The 17,486-nt window shown below is 45.6% G+C and overlaps 2 protein-coding genes, 1 non-coding gene and 1 gene segment (V, D, J or C); all 4 read right to left on the bottom strand.

The window, feature by feature from the left end:
* The window catches only part of LOC119959603 (zinc finger protein 774-like), a 1,152,970-nt gene that overhangs the window by 332,667 nt on the left and 802,817 nt on the right, over positions 1–17,486 (bottom strand). The gene's annotated exons all lie outside the window — the stretch shown is intronic.
* Positions 1–17,486, bottom strand: part of LOC119959658 (zinc finger protein 271-like) — a gene marked incomplete at its 3' end in the record, with an annotated part of 544,877 nt that overhangs the window by 171,295 nt on the left and 356,096 nt on the right. The gene's annotated exons all lie outside the window — the stretch shown is intronic.
* trnat-cgu lies at positions 5,898–5,969 on the bottom strand. Its single transcript has one exon. It is a non-coding gene; the product is annotated as a tRNA-Thr (tRNA).
* On the bottom strand, positions 16,702–17,265 carry LOC119959633. The segment is given in 2 exon segments: positions 16,702–17,096; positions 17,216–17,265. Coding segments are annotated over 2 exon segments (441 nt in total).

The following is a 17,486-nucleotide window of genomic DNA, read 5'->3' as shown; positions in this document are numbered from 1 at the left end:
GGCCAATCCACCTAACCCGCACATCTTTGGACAATGGGAGGAAACCGGAGCACCCGGAGGAAACCCACGCAGACACGGGGAGAACATGCAAATTCCGCACAGTCACCCAGCGGGGGATCGAAACTGGTACGCTGGTGCCGTGAAGCCACAGTGCTAACCACTTGTGCTACCGTGCTGCCCGATGTCATCTGCTGTTTGTGTCATAGAATCCCCACAATGGAAAAAGAGGCCATTCGGTTAACGAGTCTGCAGGGATACTTAGAAAGACCATCCTACCTTGGCCCAATCGTCCGCCCTGTAACTGCACCTAACCTGCACATCTATGGAAGAAACCCGGAGCACCGGAAGGAAGTCCACACAAAATGTGAAAACTCCACACAGACAGTCACGCAAGGGCGGAACTGAACCCGGGTCCCTGGCGGCACGAGCCTGCAGTTTTACCCACTGTGCATTGTTAGTGTATGTTAATTACCTGAAATATATGAAAAATATAATTGTTCTGTATTCTCTATGATCCGGGTGCTGATAAATCACCTTGTGGGTGTTTAGCTCCCCTGCCATAGCTTGAATAAGTAAGTTCTGAACTGAAACTATTTGCGTGCCGTCTGGTCAGAGGAACACTGTCGGTGTGAAGATTGATATTCACAACATACAATCCGTGACAAATATACAACAGCAGCGGGATACAGCAGAAAGATTAATGTTAATCCCGGCACTGATGCCACATTAAATATGTCACCGACTTGATATATTCATGGGCGAACCGTGGACTCTCTACACAAACAGTTCCTAGATGTGAGAGAACACTTTTAGAATTATTTAACAAACATGTCCTCCTGTGGAAGTTCACCGCCTTCTACACAATAGGACGGATCAAATAATAACCAATTTCGAACGGAACAATTTCAGGTTCAATTTCACTGTTTTCTCCTCCCCGCACTGACGTCACGAATCAGAGAGCACAGAAACTGCAAGTTGATTGGATGATTTGAAGAGTAATGGGCTGATTGGTTATCCCCTGCTGTCTCTGTCAAGAACTAGCCAATCCGCAAAGAGGCTGGATATGAGTCAACCTTCACCCAATTCTGGAATGAAAACTATTTCAGGTGGAAGAAGCCTCTTCAAACCTGCCATCATCTCTGTGTGAACATGTTCACTGTTACTTTTTCATTTATCTTTACAGCTGCTGCTGTCTTAACTGGTAAGTTCGAATGCTATGTAACTCTGCGTTTCACATCTATCTCATCCTTTATATTTAAGCGGTCAGTATAGAGAACACAGAAATATCCACACCTTGATTCTAAGCGCAGAAACAATCATTCAGACCGATCTGAACTTAACATTAAAAACCCTTCTGGGTATTCGCATTCTCCCCCACTGCCCCTAATCTTACCCCGCTGGAAAGTGCTGAAAGTTGTTCAAACCCCTCCTCCTTGACTCACATTTTGTAGGGAATGTCTTTCTGCTAACACTTCTTTAATTCCCAGGTAACTCTTGGGAGTGATCGGCTAATTATGGGGATAGATAATGGAGCGACATTGTTTCATTTACTATCGCTGTTGGCTCTTATAGGTTATTGCCGAGGAGATTCGGTTTCACAGACACCAGCTGAAACCTCAGTCCATGAAGGAGGTGACATTGAATTGTTCTGTAATTTCACATCTACAAGCAGCGACGTTCCTTACCTGTATTGGTACCGTCAGTATCCCAGCGGCTCCTTGGAGTACTTGTTGCAGAGGAACAGATACAGCGAGAAAACGGAGGGCATTCCAGAGAACCGCTTTTCAGCGAAGTTCGATGAATCTGGTCGGACAGTTCCGCTGAAAGTCTCTAGGGTACAACTGACTGACCTTGCGGTGTATTACTGCGCACTGAGACCCACAGACACACAGAACCCGCTGAACCTGTACAAAAACTGTCAAAGCGTTTATGCACATAACAACACAGCGATGTTACAATCAGAGGGGGTCGAAGATCTCTCACCAGCGGATCACCTTGCTTGTCGTTATACCTCTTACATTTAAGAATAATAACAAGCAGGCTTTAATGAAGTTACTGTGAAAAGCCCCTTGTCGCCATCTTCCAGCGCCTGCTCGAGAAGGCCAGTACGGGAATTGAACCCGCGCTGCGAGCATTGCTCTGCATTACAAGCCAGCTATTTAGCCTATTGTGCTAAGTGTGGATGGATTTCCTCTTTATATAAATTATACTCATTCTTAATATGAAAATATACTAGTACAGTTGGCAGTGTGCGTTTGTGTCGCGTCAATTTCTAAAGAAATGCTGTTGGTGAATGTCCAGGCTTGCGCAACACTTACCAGGACATAAAACAATAATCAAATGAATTTAAGAAGGAAAATTCCCAGCTGCCTGCCTGTCGGTATTTCCCGTTCTCAGCTGCACAATGAACAACAACAAACCACAACAACCTTGCTCCAATATTAACTTATATTTCCCCTCTGTTCAACTGGTGTCGATGATCTTTGTAGACAAGCTGCAGGCTTTGTGTATATTTCCCCTTCTGCGTTAATTCCCCTAGAATTGATATTCTGATTTTCTATTTTCATCAAGTGTCCGAACGGTGTCAAGTTCTGATTATATCCACCAGAGGGCGACATGGTCACACGTTTCCCGCTGCCCCCGAAAGGCTGAGAGTTGACCGAATGGAGAGGGACACTGCGCTTTGCTAAACTTTCGATGACGTGTCTAAATAAAGGAAGAAGATTCAACAATAACTTTTAGAAGGAAATGTAAAGGGAATTACCGGGGCATATAGAATTACCGGGGTATATAGAAAATGCTGTTTTTGAAAGAAGAATAAGATAACGATTTCAAAGTGTCTCGGGCAATATAGATCGTGTGGCCTCATCCCTGACTCGAAGATTCTAGATTCTAGTCCGTCATGTCCTTCCCGATCTAATTCTTCTCAGTGACTTGCACGATGAACAGGTGCAGGATGGTCACGGTGCAGTGAAGATTCAACTGTCGCTATTTCCGCTCCAGAGTTCCGAGTGCAGCTGAGAGTCACCGCACACTTCACTCAATATTGAGACTGCGGTATCCCCGCCCACAGCTTCCGGTTGCTGCTCTCATTCTGACCCAATTGTGTTACTGGAGAGATTGCTGCTGCTGGTTCATTCCTCTCATTGGTCGGATCAGCAGCGTGACGGGGATCTGTATTTTTGTCTCTGACACAGGATTTATCTAATTGCAGAATTACAAACTCAAGAAGGATCATGAGGAACCATCTCGCTTCGCTCCTCATCGTTATCTCACTTCTCGGTAAGTATTTCTTTCCCAGCAACACCCCATTGTCTTCCTGACTGCTGTAACACAAATGTTATTATTGGTAAAATTAGAATGATTATTTTAGAGATCATTTGATTGTTTAATATGAGGCTGACTCTGATTGTCATTATCGCTGTTATTTCTGTTAGAATGGAGCCACCAGGACACCGTGGAACAAAGGAAACCCGAAATAACGGTTACAGAGGAAAGTGAAGTCACATTAACCTGCACCTTGAAAACAAGCGAATCTAACCCTTATGTGTACTGGTACAGTCAGCAGCCCGGGAAAGCTCCAATATACATGTTTCGTCTTATTGGACAAAATGTGCAAAGGAACACCGACCTCAATGATCGGCTTTCTTCTACGTTTGATAAAAAGAACAAGACTACCGAGCTAACGATCAGTAACACAATGGTCTCCGACAGCGCCGTGTATTTCTGTGCCATGGCGCCCACACTGCTACAGAGATATGGGGGATCCCGTACAAAAACCCCACACTGGCAGTTCTAGCTGCTGCTCAGCAGGGGTCGCGTCCTCATGGGCAGTTCAGTTTCCATACTCAGAGTGACATAATTTGTAAGAAAACAACACTCAAAAACAGCAAGAGGTGAGGTCCACTTGCACAGCTATAACAGTTGACGATTGCAACTTACATTCATAACAGATATAAGATTGACGAATTGATCTTTGATTCCTTAACTCCTGCTTCTTGTTCATATCATGGTGTACAGACGCACTCACTCAGTAAACTATCAGGTCTCACTGAACTACAACAAATGCAGCAATTTATGTACATGTCGAGCTTTTCCCATCATTACATGTCCCAAGGAGTTTGCGAGGAACATTTGGGTTGTGTGGTCAAAAACGTGGTCAAAGAATTAGGTTATTTGGGGTGACACAGTGGCTAGCACTGCTACTTCACATCGCCAGGGACCCAGAATCAATCAGTCTTTGGACGAGTTTGTGCATCTCCCCCTGTCTGATTTTGTTTCCTCCCTCAATCCCAAAACATGCTGTGGCTAAAAATATGCAGAATAGGTGGATTAGGTGGATTTAATATACCTCAGCCTTCTCTGCTCCAAGGAAAACAACCTCAACCTCACCAGCCTCTCTTCACAGCTGAAACACTCCACCCCCGGCATCATGCTGGTGATTCTCCACTGCACCCTCTCTCCTGCAATCAAATCCTTGCTACAGTGTAGTGACCAGAGCTGCACACAATACTCCAGCTGTGGCCCAACAAGCGTTCCTACAGCTCCATCATAACCTCCCTGATCTTATATTCAACGGAAAATAAACTCAAATATTTCATAAGCCTTCTTAACAACTTGCCCTCAACCTTCAGGGGTCTTTGGATCCGCAGCCGGTATCCCTCTGGTTACTGTAATTCCCAGCGTCCTACCGTTCATTGTATATTCCTTTGCCTTTTTAGTCCTGCCAAAATGCATCACCTCACACTTTTCAGAGTCCATTTGCCACTATTCAAAGTTTTTCCTCCTCACTATTAACCACATCAACAATTTTGTTGGAATCTGCTAACTTACTGATTATACCTCTACCAGCGTCCGTGGGTTATACGGAATGTGGAGCTAAGGCAATGGTCACCATAGCCATGATGTCATTGAATTGTGGAGTAACTCGAGTGGCCGATTGGCCAACTCCCTGCCCCTACGTCGGATGCTCATATGGTAATGAAAAGGCCCTGCATTTTCCCGAGTGAGTGTGTGTTATCCTTCAATGGTGCGGTGAAGGCTATGCCGCAGCCGGTTCGCGGTACTTGTTATCAGAAAACTATCACATCTTGCTTCATTGCAGCATTCCTCCGATTGCCACCGACGCTCCAGTGAAAGACAAGGCAATATCTGGATATAAATGTATACGTGGCAAAACGTGGAAGTTTGTAACTCGTGGAATTAACCTAATACCTGGAATGTATCTTCACAGCTGAAACACTCCACCCCCGGCATCATGCTGGTGATTCTCCACTGCACCCTCTCTACTGCAATCAAATCCTTGCTACAGTGTAGTGACCAGAGCTGCACACAATACTCCAGCTGTGGCCCAACAAGCGTTCCTACAGCTCCATCATAACCTCCCTGATCTTATATTCAACGGAAAATAAACTCAAATATTTCATAAGCCTTCTTAACAACTTGCCCTCAACCTTCAGGGGTCTTTGGATCCGCAGCCGGTGTCCCTCTGGTTACCACTCAGAATCGCAGATTCACACAGTTCAGACTGTGGCCCTTCGGCCAATCGTGTCTGCACCCACACGCGAAAAACACCGGACCTGCCCCATTTGCCAGCACTTGGCCTTGAATGCTATGACGTGCCATGTCATTGGTACTATTTAAAGGATATCTACCACCCTTCCAGGTAGTTTATTTTCCTCAAATCCGCCATGACCTCCTGATCCTCATGTGTTGTGCTCAGAATTTTGTTTTCTTAGAGACCAGATTGTCCGGAATTATTTCCATTAACTGAAGGTTCAATGTTTTGGGATGGATTAGCATGGATGAAATTTCCTGTTGCGGGTGCTTGTGGAAAAGGATGAATCAAACGACTTTGATCGGCACAAATAGCTCCGGGGAACCGAGCAGCGACACCAAGGCACGGACGGGATTCAAACCCGTGCTCTTTGGTTTACGAAACCAACGCCTTTCCTCTTGGCCACCGCACCATTCGCAAAGAAATGGCGTTAATCGCACTGTGAGTTGTTACCATTTGGAGTCTGGCGCAAAATGTGATGAGATGAGATATTGTCAGAACTTGACAACAGAAAATCAAGCGTGATTTAAATGTAGGGTGAAAAGGGCAATAGAAAAAGTTCTTTCGAATAGGTGCAGGTAGCGTCAGTTGAATCTGGCCCCTTCCCGCCCCTCCGACACTGTATTGTTCTCAGTGAGTTGAGCAGGTGCAGGATGGTCACGGGCTGCAGGATGGTCAACTGTCGCTATTTCCGCTTACTCACTTGCGAATACAGCTGATAACCGCCGCACACTTTTCCATCTTTGAGTCTGCGGTGCCCCGGTCACAGCTTCCGTTTGATGGCCTCGCCCCAACAACATTATGATATTCTAGACATTGCTGCCGCTGCTCGATTCCTGTCATTGGTTGGATCTCAGTGCAGTGGGACCAGAATCTGGATTGCTGCTCTGACAGATAATTGCCTGCGCTAAAGAGCGATTGATTCAGGAACTATCGTGGGAACCGCCTCTCGCTCTCCTCGTTATGATCTCGCTGCTCAGTATTTCCTTCACTGAAAACCCCCATTCTCCCCTGACTGTGTAACCAGATATTATTGTTAATGAAATAATAATGATGATGGTGCAGGTGGCCATTACGTTGTTCGATATGAGGCTGATTCTGAATTTTGAAATTATTATTGTGTTCTGTTCGTTTGTATCAGACTGGAGCCACTAAGACCCAGTGGAACAGTTGGACGCTGAAATGAGGGTTGAAGAGGATATTGACGCTACACACCAATGCAATCGATCCTGACGATCCACAGTCAGTATCCGGGCAGCCTGCACGGTTCATGTTCCACCTGATTTGAGAGAATCTGTGTAGCAGCAAAGGTAGAAGTGATTTCAATATGACACATATATAGAGAAATACCAGTAAACAAATATAAATATTCCTATACATGTCTGTTACGTAAATCACATTATAGCAGAAAGACAGACCATCCCAGAAACAAACCAACAGACGGGATTTTTATATCTTTGTCTTTTTTTCTGAGCGAGCTTCGTGAATCTGTGGACCTCTTCTGCAGACACCGTTGAGGGAGGTTCATTCAATATTTCAAGGCAGATGTGCATGTATTCTCGATTAAAAAGGAAATCAAAGTTTATCCGGGGTAGGCAAAATGTGAATCTGATGTGGTGATCACATCAGCCACGAACTTATTGAAAGATGGAGGCGGCTCAAGGGGCTGACTAACCAAATCCTGCTCAAAGTTCGTCTGTGCGTGGGTCCGTGAAGAGGTATCAAAATCTCCTGAGTCAGTGTTTGTTATCGAGGGCGACAGAGCATCGCTGAGCTGTCCCAGCACAGCGTCATGAAGGCTATTACAGTGATAGAGGTAAGCCGATGCCGCAGTGGGCGCACTATACTTGTGATCAGAACAGGATCACAACTCTGTGCATTTCAGCAGTGTGAGCCAATCCACCGATTGCCAGCAATCTAAAGAAGAAGCCGGTAATATTGGTCCCCTGAGGCAGTGCAGAAAAGACCTGGAAGGACCGGACGAATACACGGCCCTGTGCTCGTGCACCTTTGTGAGTTGTGGAGTAATCAGGCCCCCATGAATTTTACAGCACTCATCATGGGCAGCACCAATCGCTCACCATCCGTCCACCACGAGCTGAAACAGGTCCCTTATCACAACTGAAAGCAGGAAGAGTCAACATAGATTTGATGTATTTTCGATCGGCAAATCGATGTTCTAATGAGGACTAAAAAGGGACATTGTCCTGTTTGACAAGTTAGTTTTGTTGCTCCGTGAGCCCATCGTTAAATAGTTAATGTGCAGTCTATGTATTCATAACTACAGCCGATTGGTCCATTCTGTCTTCAGTTACAGGGACTAGTGGCTCAGACTCAGTGGCCTTAGGCCCACCTAAGTTAAGGTCCTGGAAGATTTTATTATCCTCACATCTGAGAGCTTGAAATACTTCTACTCGGAAGTGGATATTCCAAGCTTAAATTTATTGTGCATGGCGACATGCAGATTAAGCTCAGTAATCCCAAACGGCTCCTTTATTGACCTGTACAAGGATAGAGACAGCAATGTAATTGGTGGATACGTAGACCTGAGTACGTTCCCGAATCGAGATCAAACCACACACGGGACAAGGGGAGGAACGCAGATTTATTGGAATTGAAAATACTCTCTGAGGTTTCTGTACGTAGTTTTTTTCTGCTGTCTGACACTGTGCTCAATCCACAGTAATAGACCGCCCCGTCATCCACACTGAGCGCGTTTATATTGAGATAACCATTCTTTTTGGACTTGTTGGCAGCCGCCAGATATCGTCCTGCGATCTCCTCTTTCTTCATCGTCAATATGTTAATGATGATCAATCTCGGCGGCTGTACCGTCTTTTGCTGATAACATAGCATGTGGTACATAGTCGGGTCTGTATATTCGCAATCTAACTGCACTGAACCCCCTGCCTGTGCGGGTATTGTAACCGGTCACTGAGTTACTGGATCTGCGCATAGTCCGCCTGTGAAAATATGAAATATCAAGAGTAAATCGCAATTTGCGAGAATCTGAGAGTGAGTTGTCCATCCGAGAAACACGCGGCTGAGGTTCCGGAGAATCCAGCCCATAATCCAGTACTTACTATGCAAGAGCGCCGCCAGTATTAACAGAGACATGTCTGACTAAATCTCTCTGAGTGAATGGGAATGGAATGAGGCAGAGATTGAGAGGAGAGAGGGAACCCGGGCTCTGTTCAGCTCAATGTTCCACCCACACACTGCTGGGGGCCAGGCCCATTGTGACATCACCCAGGCTACCATCCCCATTGATTTGTCAGTGCTATCACGTGACTTATTCAGGCCCATGCCTGATATTGGAGCCCTCTGCTTGCGGGTTCTAAGTAATCCATTTGTCGCAGGAGATCATTGAGTGGATTCGGTGAATATTTTATCTGCAGACATGAACGTTTGCCAGAAAGCTAAATTTCAGCACGGTGGCACAGTGGTTAGCACTGCTGCCTCACAGCGCCAGGGACCCAGGTTCAATTCCGGCCTTGGGTGACTGTGTGGAGTTTGCACTTTCTCCCGGTGTCTGCGTGGGTTTTCTCCGGGTGCTCCAGTTTCCTTCCACAGTCCAAAGATTTGCAGGTTAGGTGCATTGGCCATGCTAAATTGTCCCTCAGTGTCAAGGACGTTTAGATTAGGTTCAAGGATTATAGGAATTGGGCGGAGAAGTGGGCTTTGGTGGAGTGCTCTTCCCGAGGATCGATGCGGACTCGATGGCCGAATGGCCTCCTTCTGTACTGTAGCGATTCTATGATTCTATTCTATAAAGTGGAGCCATATGGACACAGGTTTTGTCACTGGTGCTGTTTATATCGAAACGTGTTCCTAACTCTGTAGAAATTATGGCTGGACTTCTCTGTCCAAATCCAGTGAAAGATAAAGTACAAAGGATGTTAACAAGTTGGAGAGAGTGCAGATGTTATATATCAGAAGAGTACCAGGATTGAAGGACCTTTATGAAAACAGACAAGGGAATTTTGGATTATTTTGCTTGTAACAAACAAGGTAGAAAGGAGAATCAATTTATCTCCTTCGAATTTTGCTCTTGTGCTGGAGTACATCGCCTGTAATTATTTCCATTGGTAGACGATTCAATGACAAAATCACTTCAATTTCATGGAAAGATGGATAGTGAAAGATTAATTTTATTTTTTCAATCGTGATTTCTTATTCCCAGGAATACCGCATCAAAATGATGAAGGGCGAAGATAAACAGGAATGTGTCAAAGGGATATTGTCATAAGTTAAAAAACGGAAGGCAACTTGGACAATGCGGGTGTGAAAGCCGCTAGGTGTCACACTTTCCAATAGGCATTATTCATAGAACATAGAACGATACAGCGCAGTACAGGCCCTTCGGCCCTCAATGTTGCACCGACATGGGAAGTCAAAAACTAAAGGCCATCTAACTTACACTATGCCCTTATCATTCATATGCTTATCCAATAAACTTTTAAATGCCCTCAATGTTGGCGAGTTCACTACTGTTACAGGTAGGACATTCCACGGCCTCACCACTCTTTGCGTAAAAAACCTACCTCTGACCTCTGTCCTGTATCTATTACCCCTTAATTTAAGGCTATGTCCCCTCGTGCTAGCCACCTCCATCCGCGGGAGAAGGCTCTCACTGTCCACCCTATCTAACCCTCTGATCATTTTGTATGCCTCTATTAAGTCATCTCTTAACCTTCTTCTCTCTAACGAAAACTACCTCAAGTCCATCAGCCTTTCCTCATAAGATTTTCCCTCCATACCAGGCAACATCCTGGTAAATCTCCTCTGCACCCGTTCCAAAGCTTCCACATCATTCCTATAATGAGGCGACCAGAACTGTACGCCATACTCCAAATACGGCCGTACCAGAGTTTTGTACAGCTGCAACATGACCTCATGGCTCCGGAACTCAATCCCTCTACCAATAAAGGCCAACACACCATAGGCCGTCTTCACAACCCTATCAACCTGGGTGGCAACTTTCAGTGATCTATGTACATGGACACCGAGATCCCTCTGCTCATCCACGCTACCAAGAATTATACCATTATACCATATGCTTTGCGACCTTCCCTGTTCCATATTGTAAGTGGCCTTCCCAGATAGCGACAAATATTTGAACTCAACTTACCTCAATGGTTGGGAGAAGCTAATGCAGGCAATAATCATCACGAAGACATTCTCATATCGCAGTATTTGAGCCTGATATTGGTCATAGTGCAGAGAGAGAGAGGCAGTGAAGGAGTGTCTGATGTGGGAAAGGATGTGAGAATGAGACTGAAATACTCACTTTGACATGTTTCTGAATTACTTGACTCTAACCATTTGGGCACCATGTGTATTTCTACTTTGGGCAGCACGGTAGCACAGTGGTTAGCACTGTGGCTTCACAGCGCCAGGATCCCAGGTTCGATTCGCGGTTTGGGTCACTGTCTGTGCGGAGTATGCACGTTCTCCCCGTGTGTGCGTGGGTTTCCTCCGGGAGCTCCGGTTGCCTCCCACAGTCCAAAGATGTGCAGGTTAGGTGGATTGGCCATGAACAATTGCCCTTAGTGTCCAAAAAAGGAAGGATTATTGGGTTACGGGGATAGGGTGGAAGTGAGGGCTTAAGTGGGTCGGTGCAGACTCGATGGGCCGAATGGCCTCCTTCTGCACTGTATGTTATATATCTATATACTACGAGTGGACGTAGCATGAAAGGTTTTACTGGGTGGCTGGTATGAATTCTAATTAATGAGAACTCGCTTTACTCGTCCCCGAGACGCTGTGAACCTGCTCTTTGAGCTTTGCCCCAGGGTTCTCAACAGAATAATACAGAATTTCTGAAAAGCGCTGACGATATTCTCTCATAAAATAATCCAAAATCCGAGAGCCATGGCTCAGTGAATAAACGATAATGAACCAGATTGAAGTTAATCGTTTGATGGGTGTGTCCAGAACCAGGGGTTACAGTCTGAGGATTCAGGGTAACCCATTTCTGCCAGAGATAAAGAGATATTTCTTCACACAAAGAGCAGCGGACCTGTGGAATTTATTGCCACATGAAGCAGTTGATGCTAAAACTTTAATATATTCAAGAGGCTGCTGGATATAGCACTTGGGGAGAATGGGATCAAAAGCTATGGGGAGAAAGCAGGATTAGGCTATTGAGTTGGATGATCAGCCATGATCGTGATCAATGGCGGAGCAGGCTCGAAGGGCCAAAGGCCTCCTCCTGCTCCTATCTTCTATGTATCTATGTAAACAGTAAGAAGTCTTACAACACCAGATTAAAATCCAACAGGTTTATTTGGAATCACGAGTTGCTGGAGCGCAGCTCCTTCATCAGGAAGGCAGCTCCCTCACCTAATGAAGGAGCTGTGCTCCGTAAGCTCGTGGTTGCAAACAAACCTGTTGGACTTTAACCTGGTGTCGTAAGTCTTCTGACTGAGCTCACCCGAAACCAACGCCGGCATCTCCACACCATTTTAAACAGAAGGAGCCACTGAACGAAATCCTGCTTACATTAGTTGGAAACGTTCATTCGTTAAGAATGTTCAGTAGCTTGTGCAGTGATAGCTCGTGCCGTTGCTCTGAAGTGAAAGATCTATTCCTTTCAGGCATATGCTCACACACATTTTTTTCTTTCGGGAATATTAGCAAAGGATTCCAGAGCAAATATGAAGCTGTTGAACCGCGTTGTAAGCTCTCCTTCCGGAGGCAACTGGTCCTCGCGGTGGACATGAATAAGTAGTTTCTGGGGACACTGCCGTTGTGTCACAAGACTGGCTGGCGGGTCGTATGCCAAGCCGACAAAATCTGTAATCATGGTGAGACAATTGGCTCAGTGATTCATGAGGGAAAGCTCACTGGAGTCACGGTTGCCTGTCCCCTGATGGAAAGCCTGTAAGAAACTGATAGTTCCCGAATTAACCACATTCAGGACAAATCCCGTGTTTGACAGTGCAGTAAACAGAAAAGGGGAGGAAATGGCGTAGTGGTATTGTCATAGTCATATAATTTACAGTGCAGAAAGAGACCGTTTGGCCCATCGTGCCTGCACCGGCCCTCGCAAAAACCATCCTATTGAAGCCTTACACCTCCCACATATTGCCGTTACTCAGTTACTCCACCTAACCTTTTGGACACTTAAGGGCCAATTGAGCAAAGTGAATCCACCTAACCTGCACACCTTTGCACTTTGGGAGGAAAGCGGAGCACCCGGAGGAAACCCATGCTGCATAGAAATCCTGCCTTGCACATCTCGTCTAAACTTTGCCCCACGGACCTTAAACCTATGCCCCCTGGTGGCTGACCCATCCACCAGGGAACATAGGTTTAAGGTCTGACAGGGATGGCTTGCTGCAATTATACAGGGTCTTGGTGAGGCCACACCTGGAATATTGTATGTAATTGTGGTTTTTTTTTTCTGAGAAAGCATGTTCTTGCTCACCAGGGAGTGCAGAGAAGGTGTACTCGACTGATTCATCGGATGGTGAATCTGATGTATGAGGAGAGATTGAGTTGGCTAGAACTGTAGTCTCAGGAATTCCGAAGAATGAGGGGGAATCACAGAAACCTAGGAAATCCGAACAAGACTAGACAGGGTAGATGGAAGAAGGATGTTCCCGATGGTGTCCAGAACCAGGGGCCATAATCTGCAGATACGGGGAGGAACATTTAGGACATAAATGGTGAGAAACCTTTTCATCCAGAGCGTGGTCAGCCTGTGGAATTATTTACCACATAAAGGAGCTGAGGCCAAAACATGTTTTCAAGAAGCTGGTAGATATGGCACTGGGGCGAAGGGGATCAAACGATATTGGGGGGAGGCGGGAACAGGTTACTGAATTGGGCGATGAGCCATGATCATAATGATTGGAGGAGCAGGGCGGAAGTGCAGAATGACTTCCTCCTGCCCCTATTTTCGATGTTTCCATGTCTTTATAATTCTTTGTCAGGAATTTCTATCCAGTTATAAATATATATTGTCTTCTTAACTCCTGTAAATCAGATATTATTTCTTGTGGACTAAAATGGCATAATTTTTATTCTTCATTTGGGAATTGGTGGCAAGGTCAGTTCTTTTCCAAGTTCCTTACGAAGACATTCTACCACAGGATGACCAAATGTGATATTTGGCACAAAGTTTGCGTCCATCACACCCAAATGCAGGTAGTCCGCCCCACAGTCCAGCATCCTGTCCATCTCTAATTAGCCCTTTACCTGAATGGCTTGCTCGATTATTGCAGAGGGAAGCAGGGAGGCAACTATATTTCTGCGCCTCTGGAGTCAAATGTACATTAATGATCAGGTGTGACAGTTACTAGTTATAGGCTGTTCAGATTGAACCTCCCTGAATTGATATTTGGAGAAGAGAGAACTGTTTTACATCACTAATTTACAGATTAACACGGAATGTTAAAAGATGATGAGTTTACAAAATGCAGACAGGCGATGAGATGGAACAGACATGGAAAATATATGGAAAGGCAGAATTCTAGTTACAGGCCGAGAGGTGCGTTTGTAAAGTTTATATTTTTTCTAACTGAGAGATATTAACTAAATTTAAGTTAGGGACTAGACCACTTCTGATCTTGTTGGGTATTGTGTTTCATCAGTTAAAAACTAATCACTGTGAATCTCACAGCGGTGGGAGAATTACTGATGTTGTTTTATTAGTGTGGGATTATCTATTTGTGGCACTTACTGTAACTCTTTGTCGACTTTTGTCCAGGCTCTGCTATATATCTACAGCATAGAGGGGCTCCATCGCACAGAGATAGGCACTGGCCTCTGAAATCTATGTTTTGCTCATCATTTACTCGGTGGTTTATTAGCATTACCGAACATGGGAAATGATCGCACTGTAAAGTCTGGGTTCCCAATTTTGCTGTCCCTTCATAGAGATGAAACATATGCTGTGGACAATGTTCATACCCTGGCTGTAGCTGAACACGTAAGGACTGGAATCTATTGTTTTCTTGGTGCAGCTGATGGTCACATTACTTTATTTCTGTACGAACAATTCCGTTACGGCCTGCTCCACCGAATCTTAAAGGCTCCATCTGACATGTACAACCACAATATTTACCGATACATCAACATGACAAGCATTTTACTATCGATAATGAATGTTAACAATAAGAAGTCTTACAGCACCAGGTTAAAGTGCAACAGGTTTATTTCAAATCACTAGCTTTGGAGGGGCTGCAGAGGAGGTTTACTAGGATGGTGCCTGGTCTGGAGGGGGTTAGCCGTGCGGAGAGGCTGAATAGACGCGGACTGCTTTAATTAGGAAGATGGAGGTTGAGGGGTGACCTGATAGAGGTCTATAAGATTATGAGGGGCATGGATAGAGTGGATGGGCAGGCACTCTTTCCTCGGGTGGAGGGGTCAGTCACCAGGGGCATAGGTTTAAAGTCCGTGGGGCAAAGTTTAGAGGAGGTGTGCGAGGCAGTTTTTTTATGCAGTGGATGGTGAGTGCCTGGAACGCCTTGCCAGGGGAGGTTGTGGAATCAGATATATTAACGCCATTCAAAAGGCATCTTGACAAACACATGAATAGGATGGGTATAGAGGGATACGGCACAAGGAAGTGCTGAGGGTTTTGGCCACGGTTGGTATCATGAGCGGCACAGGCTTGGATGGCCGAAGTGCCTGTTCCTGTGCTCTATTGTTCTTTGTTTTTTGTTCTTCGTTGTGATTGCACTGGGGCGGGTGCAGAGGCGATTCACCAGGATGTTGCCTGGGATGGAACATTTAAGTTCTGAAGAGAGGTTGCATAGGCTCGGGTTGAGCAGAGAAGGCTGAGGGATGACCTTATCGAGGTGTACCAGATTATGACGTGCACGGAGCGGGTGGATAGAGAAAAACTGTTTCCCTTAGTTGAAGGGTCGGTTCGAGGGGACGCATGTTCAAGGTGAGGGGTGAGAGGTTCAGGAGGGATTTGAGGAAAACCTTTTTCCCAGAGGGTGGTGACGTCTGGAAATCACTATCGGGGGAGGGGGGGGGGGGGGTGGTAGAGGCGGGTTGACTGACATCCTTTAGAAACTACCAGGATGAGCACTTGGCACGTCGTAACATTCAAGGCTATAGGCCAAATGCTCGTACATGGGATTAGGATTGGTAGATGAAGTGCCTTTCATGCGGCGGTGCAGACTCGATGGGCCGAAGGGTCTTTTCCGCACTGTATTTTTCTGTGACCTCTGCTATCCAGGGACATGCTCTATCGGGTGAGAAATATAGATCGTCTCTCCATTGAACTTCTGATACAACAAATGCCATGCAGTCAAAATGGCAACAATCTCTCCAATAAAACGGGTGAGGTGGGTTAGAGCGAGCACAGCTCCATTTAGGGAATTTGTTGTTTGAACTTGTCCAATTCTGCAGTCACTCGCTGAATAATTTGTGTTTATTTCCATGCATTTTTCAACGCAAGGATGTTTACCAGAAAGACAGATCGATTTACCGAATGTGCAGAAATCTGGACCGATACAAAGAGATCCAGATAGTGGAATCCGCACATTGAAAGTCCCAGACAGCCTATCACGCGCCTAAAACGAAGAACAACTCTGCCTGTCAATAAAAGTTACAGCAATGTTTTCAACAAAATGCATCACTCAACAAGAAAAGGCCACGAACACTCCTGTAGCCTTTGACCGCGGCCTGTTCACAGCTTTTATTTAAACGGAGAGTTATGCTGGGCCAGAGACAAGGTACAAAAAATAAGCAGAAGCCACAAGATAGTGACTGTGATCTTTGAAACAAATCCCAAGTCGTGTGTACCCAGTGACCATTGAGCTTCAGAATGCTTCCTAGCGCTGGGGTGATTTCTGCTGTCATTAACAATCCAGAGTTTCCTGGTGATAATTTACAGACCAGGATTATCAGGAACTGACTGTAGCGGCGCTGCGGCAGTTTTCTTTTCAACCATTGCCCACATCGCCACCAACTGGCCTCACAGAGCCAGAGAGACACGGGGAAGAGAGGCGGGAGAATCTGGATGCGTGGCAGCATATGATTAAAGCCAGGGTGCCTTCCAATGTGATTGTGTGATTATATGTCTGTCATCTTCAATTCTGCAGTTTGAGTTTTCAGCCGCTCCTGGGAACAGTTTCATTGGCGGTTAGTTTGGTTTCCTCTCGCTTAACCTTGTGGCTGCGTCAGCCTAACAACCGCGTCAGAAAGGAGCTGCTATCTGCAGTGAAAGATAGTTTTTGTACAGGGCAGAGCCTGTTTCCTATCACTGTGAGTCTGAGAGCGCAGTAATAAACGGCAGCGTCAGCCAGCTGCAGAGCCGAGATGGTTAAACTGGTGAATTTATTCGATGTCTGGAGCTCGGCAGAGAAACGACTTTTAGCAAAATCTGCTTTATCTTCACCACCCCCCGAGCTTTTCCACAATATAAACTCAGGTTGAGAGTCTGCACGCTGCCGGTACCAGTATAAATAGTAACCGCTCGCTGTAGTATCATATCTGCAGGTAAGGGTCAACTCTTCTCCTTCTGTCTTAACCTCCGAGGACAGCGGCTGGGTGACAGAATCTCCATGACTCAGATCTGAAAAATAAAACAAGGTCAAATCGAAGAAAAGATCGGACCCAGGACTGTTAAAAATCCGTTTTAAGCCATATGTAAAAAAGGAGAGAAAATATGAAATGTGTTTGGTCCACAATTACCTGGTAGAAGCGCTCCGCACACCACCCAGATGCTGAGTAGCCGCATTGTCGCTGTCAGCTCTGTAAAAAGGAATTTGGATGTTTAAAGCCTTCTACCCAAAACCCCGCCCCCAATTATAGGTTGTCCTATCTCAGGCTGCTCTAACCTCACTTCCTGATATCCCCAATGGCAGAGTGAACCGGCGGGGTGATGCTCTATCTGCCAGTGATGACAGAAATTCAGTGCATTTTAGGGGGTAGAAGTCCGCTTTACATAGAACATAGAACATAG

Source organism: Scyliorhinus canicula, unplaced genomic scaffold (assembly GCF_902713615.1).
Source record: "Scyliorhinus canicula unplaced genomic scaffold, sScyCan1.1, whole genome shotgun sequence".
Classification (NCBI taxonomy): Eukaryota; Metazoa; Chordata; class Chondrichthyes; order Carcharhiniformes; family Scyliorhinidae; genus Scyliorhinus; species Scyliorhinus canicula.
The sequence above is the reverse complement of the archived record's forward strand: the minus strand, read 5'-3'. Positions and strand labels throughout refer to the sequence as shown.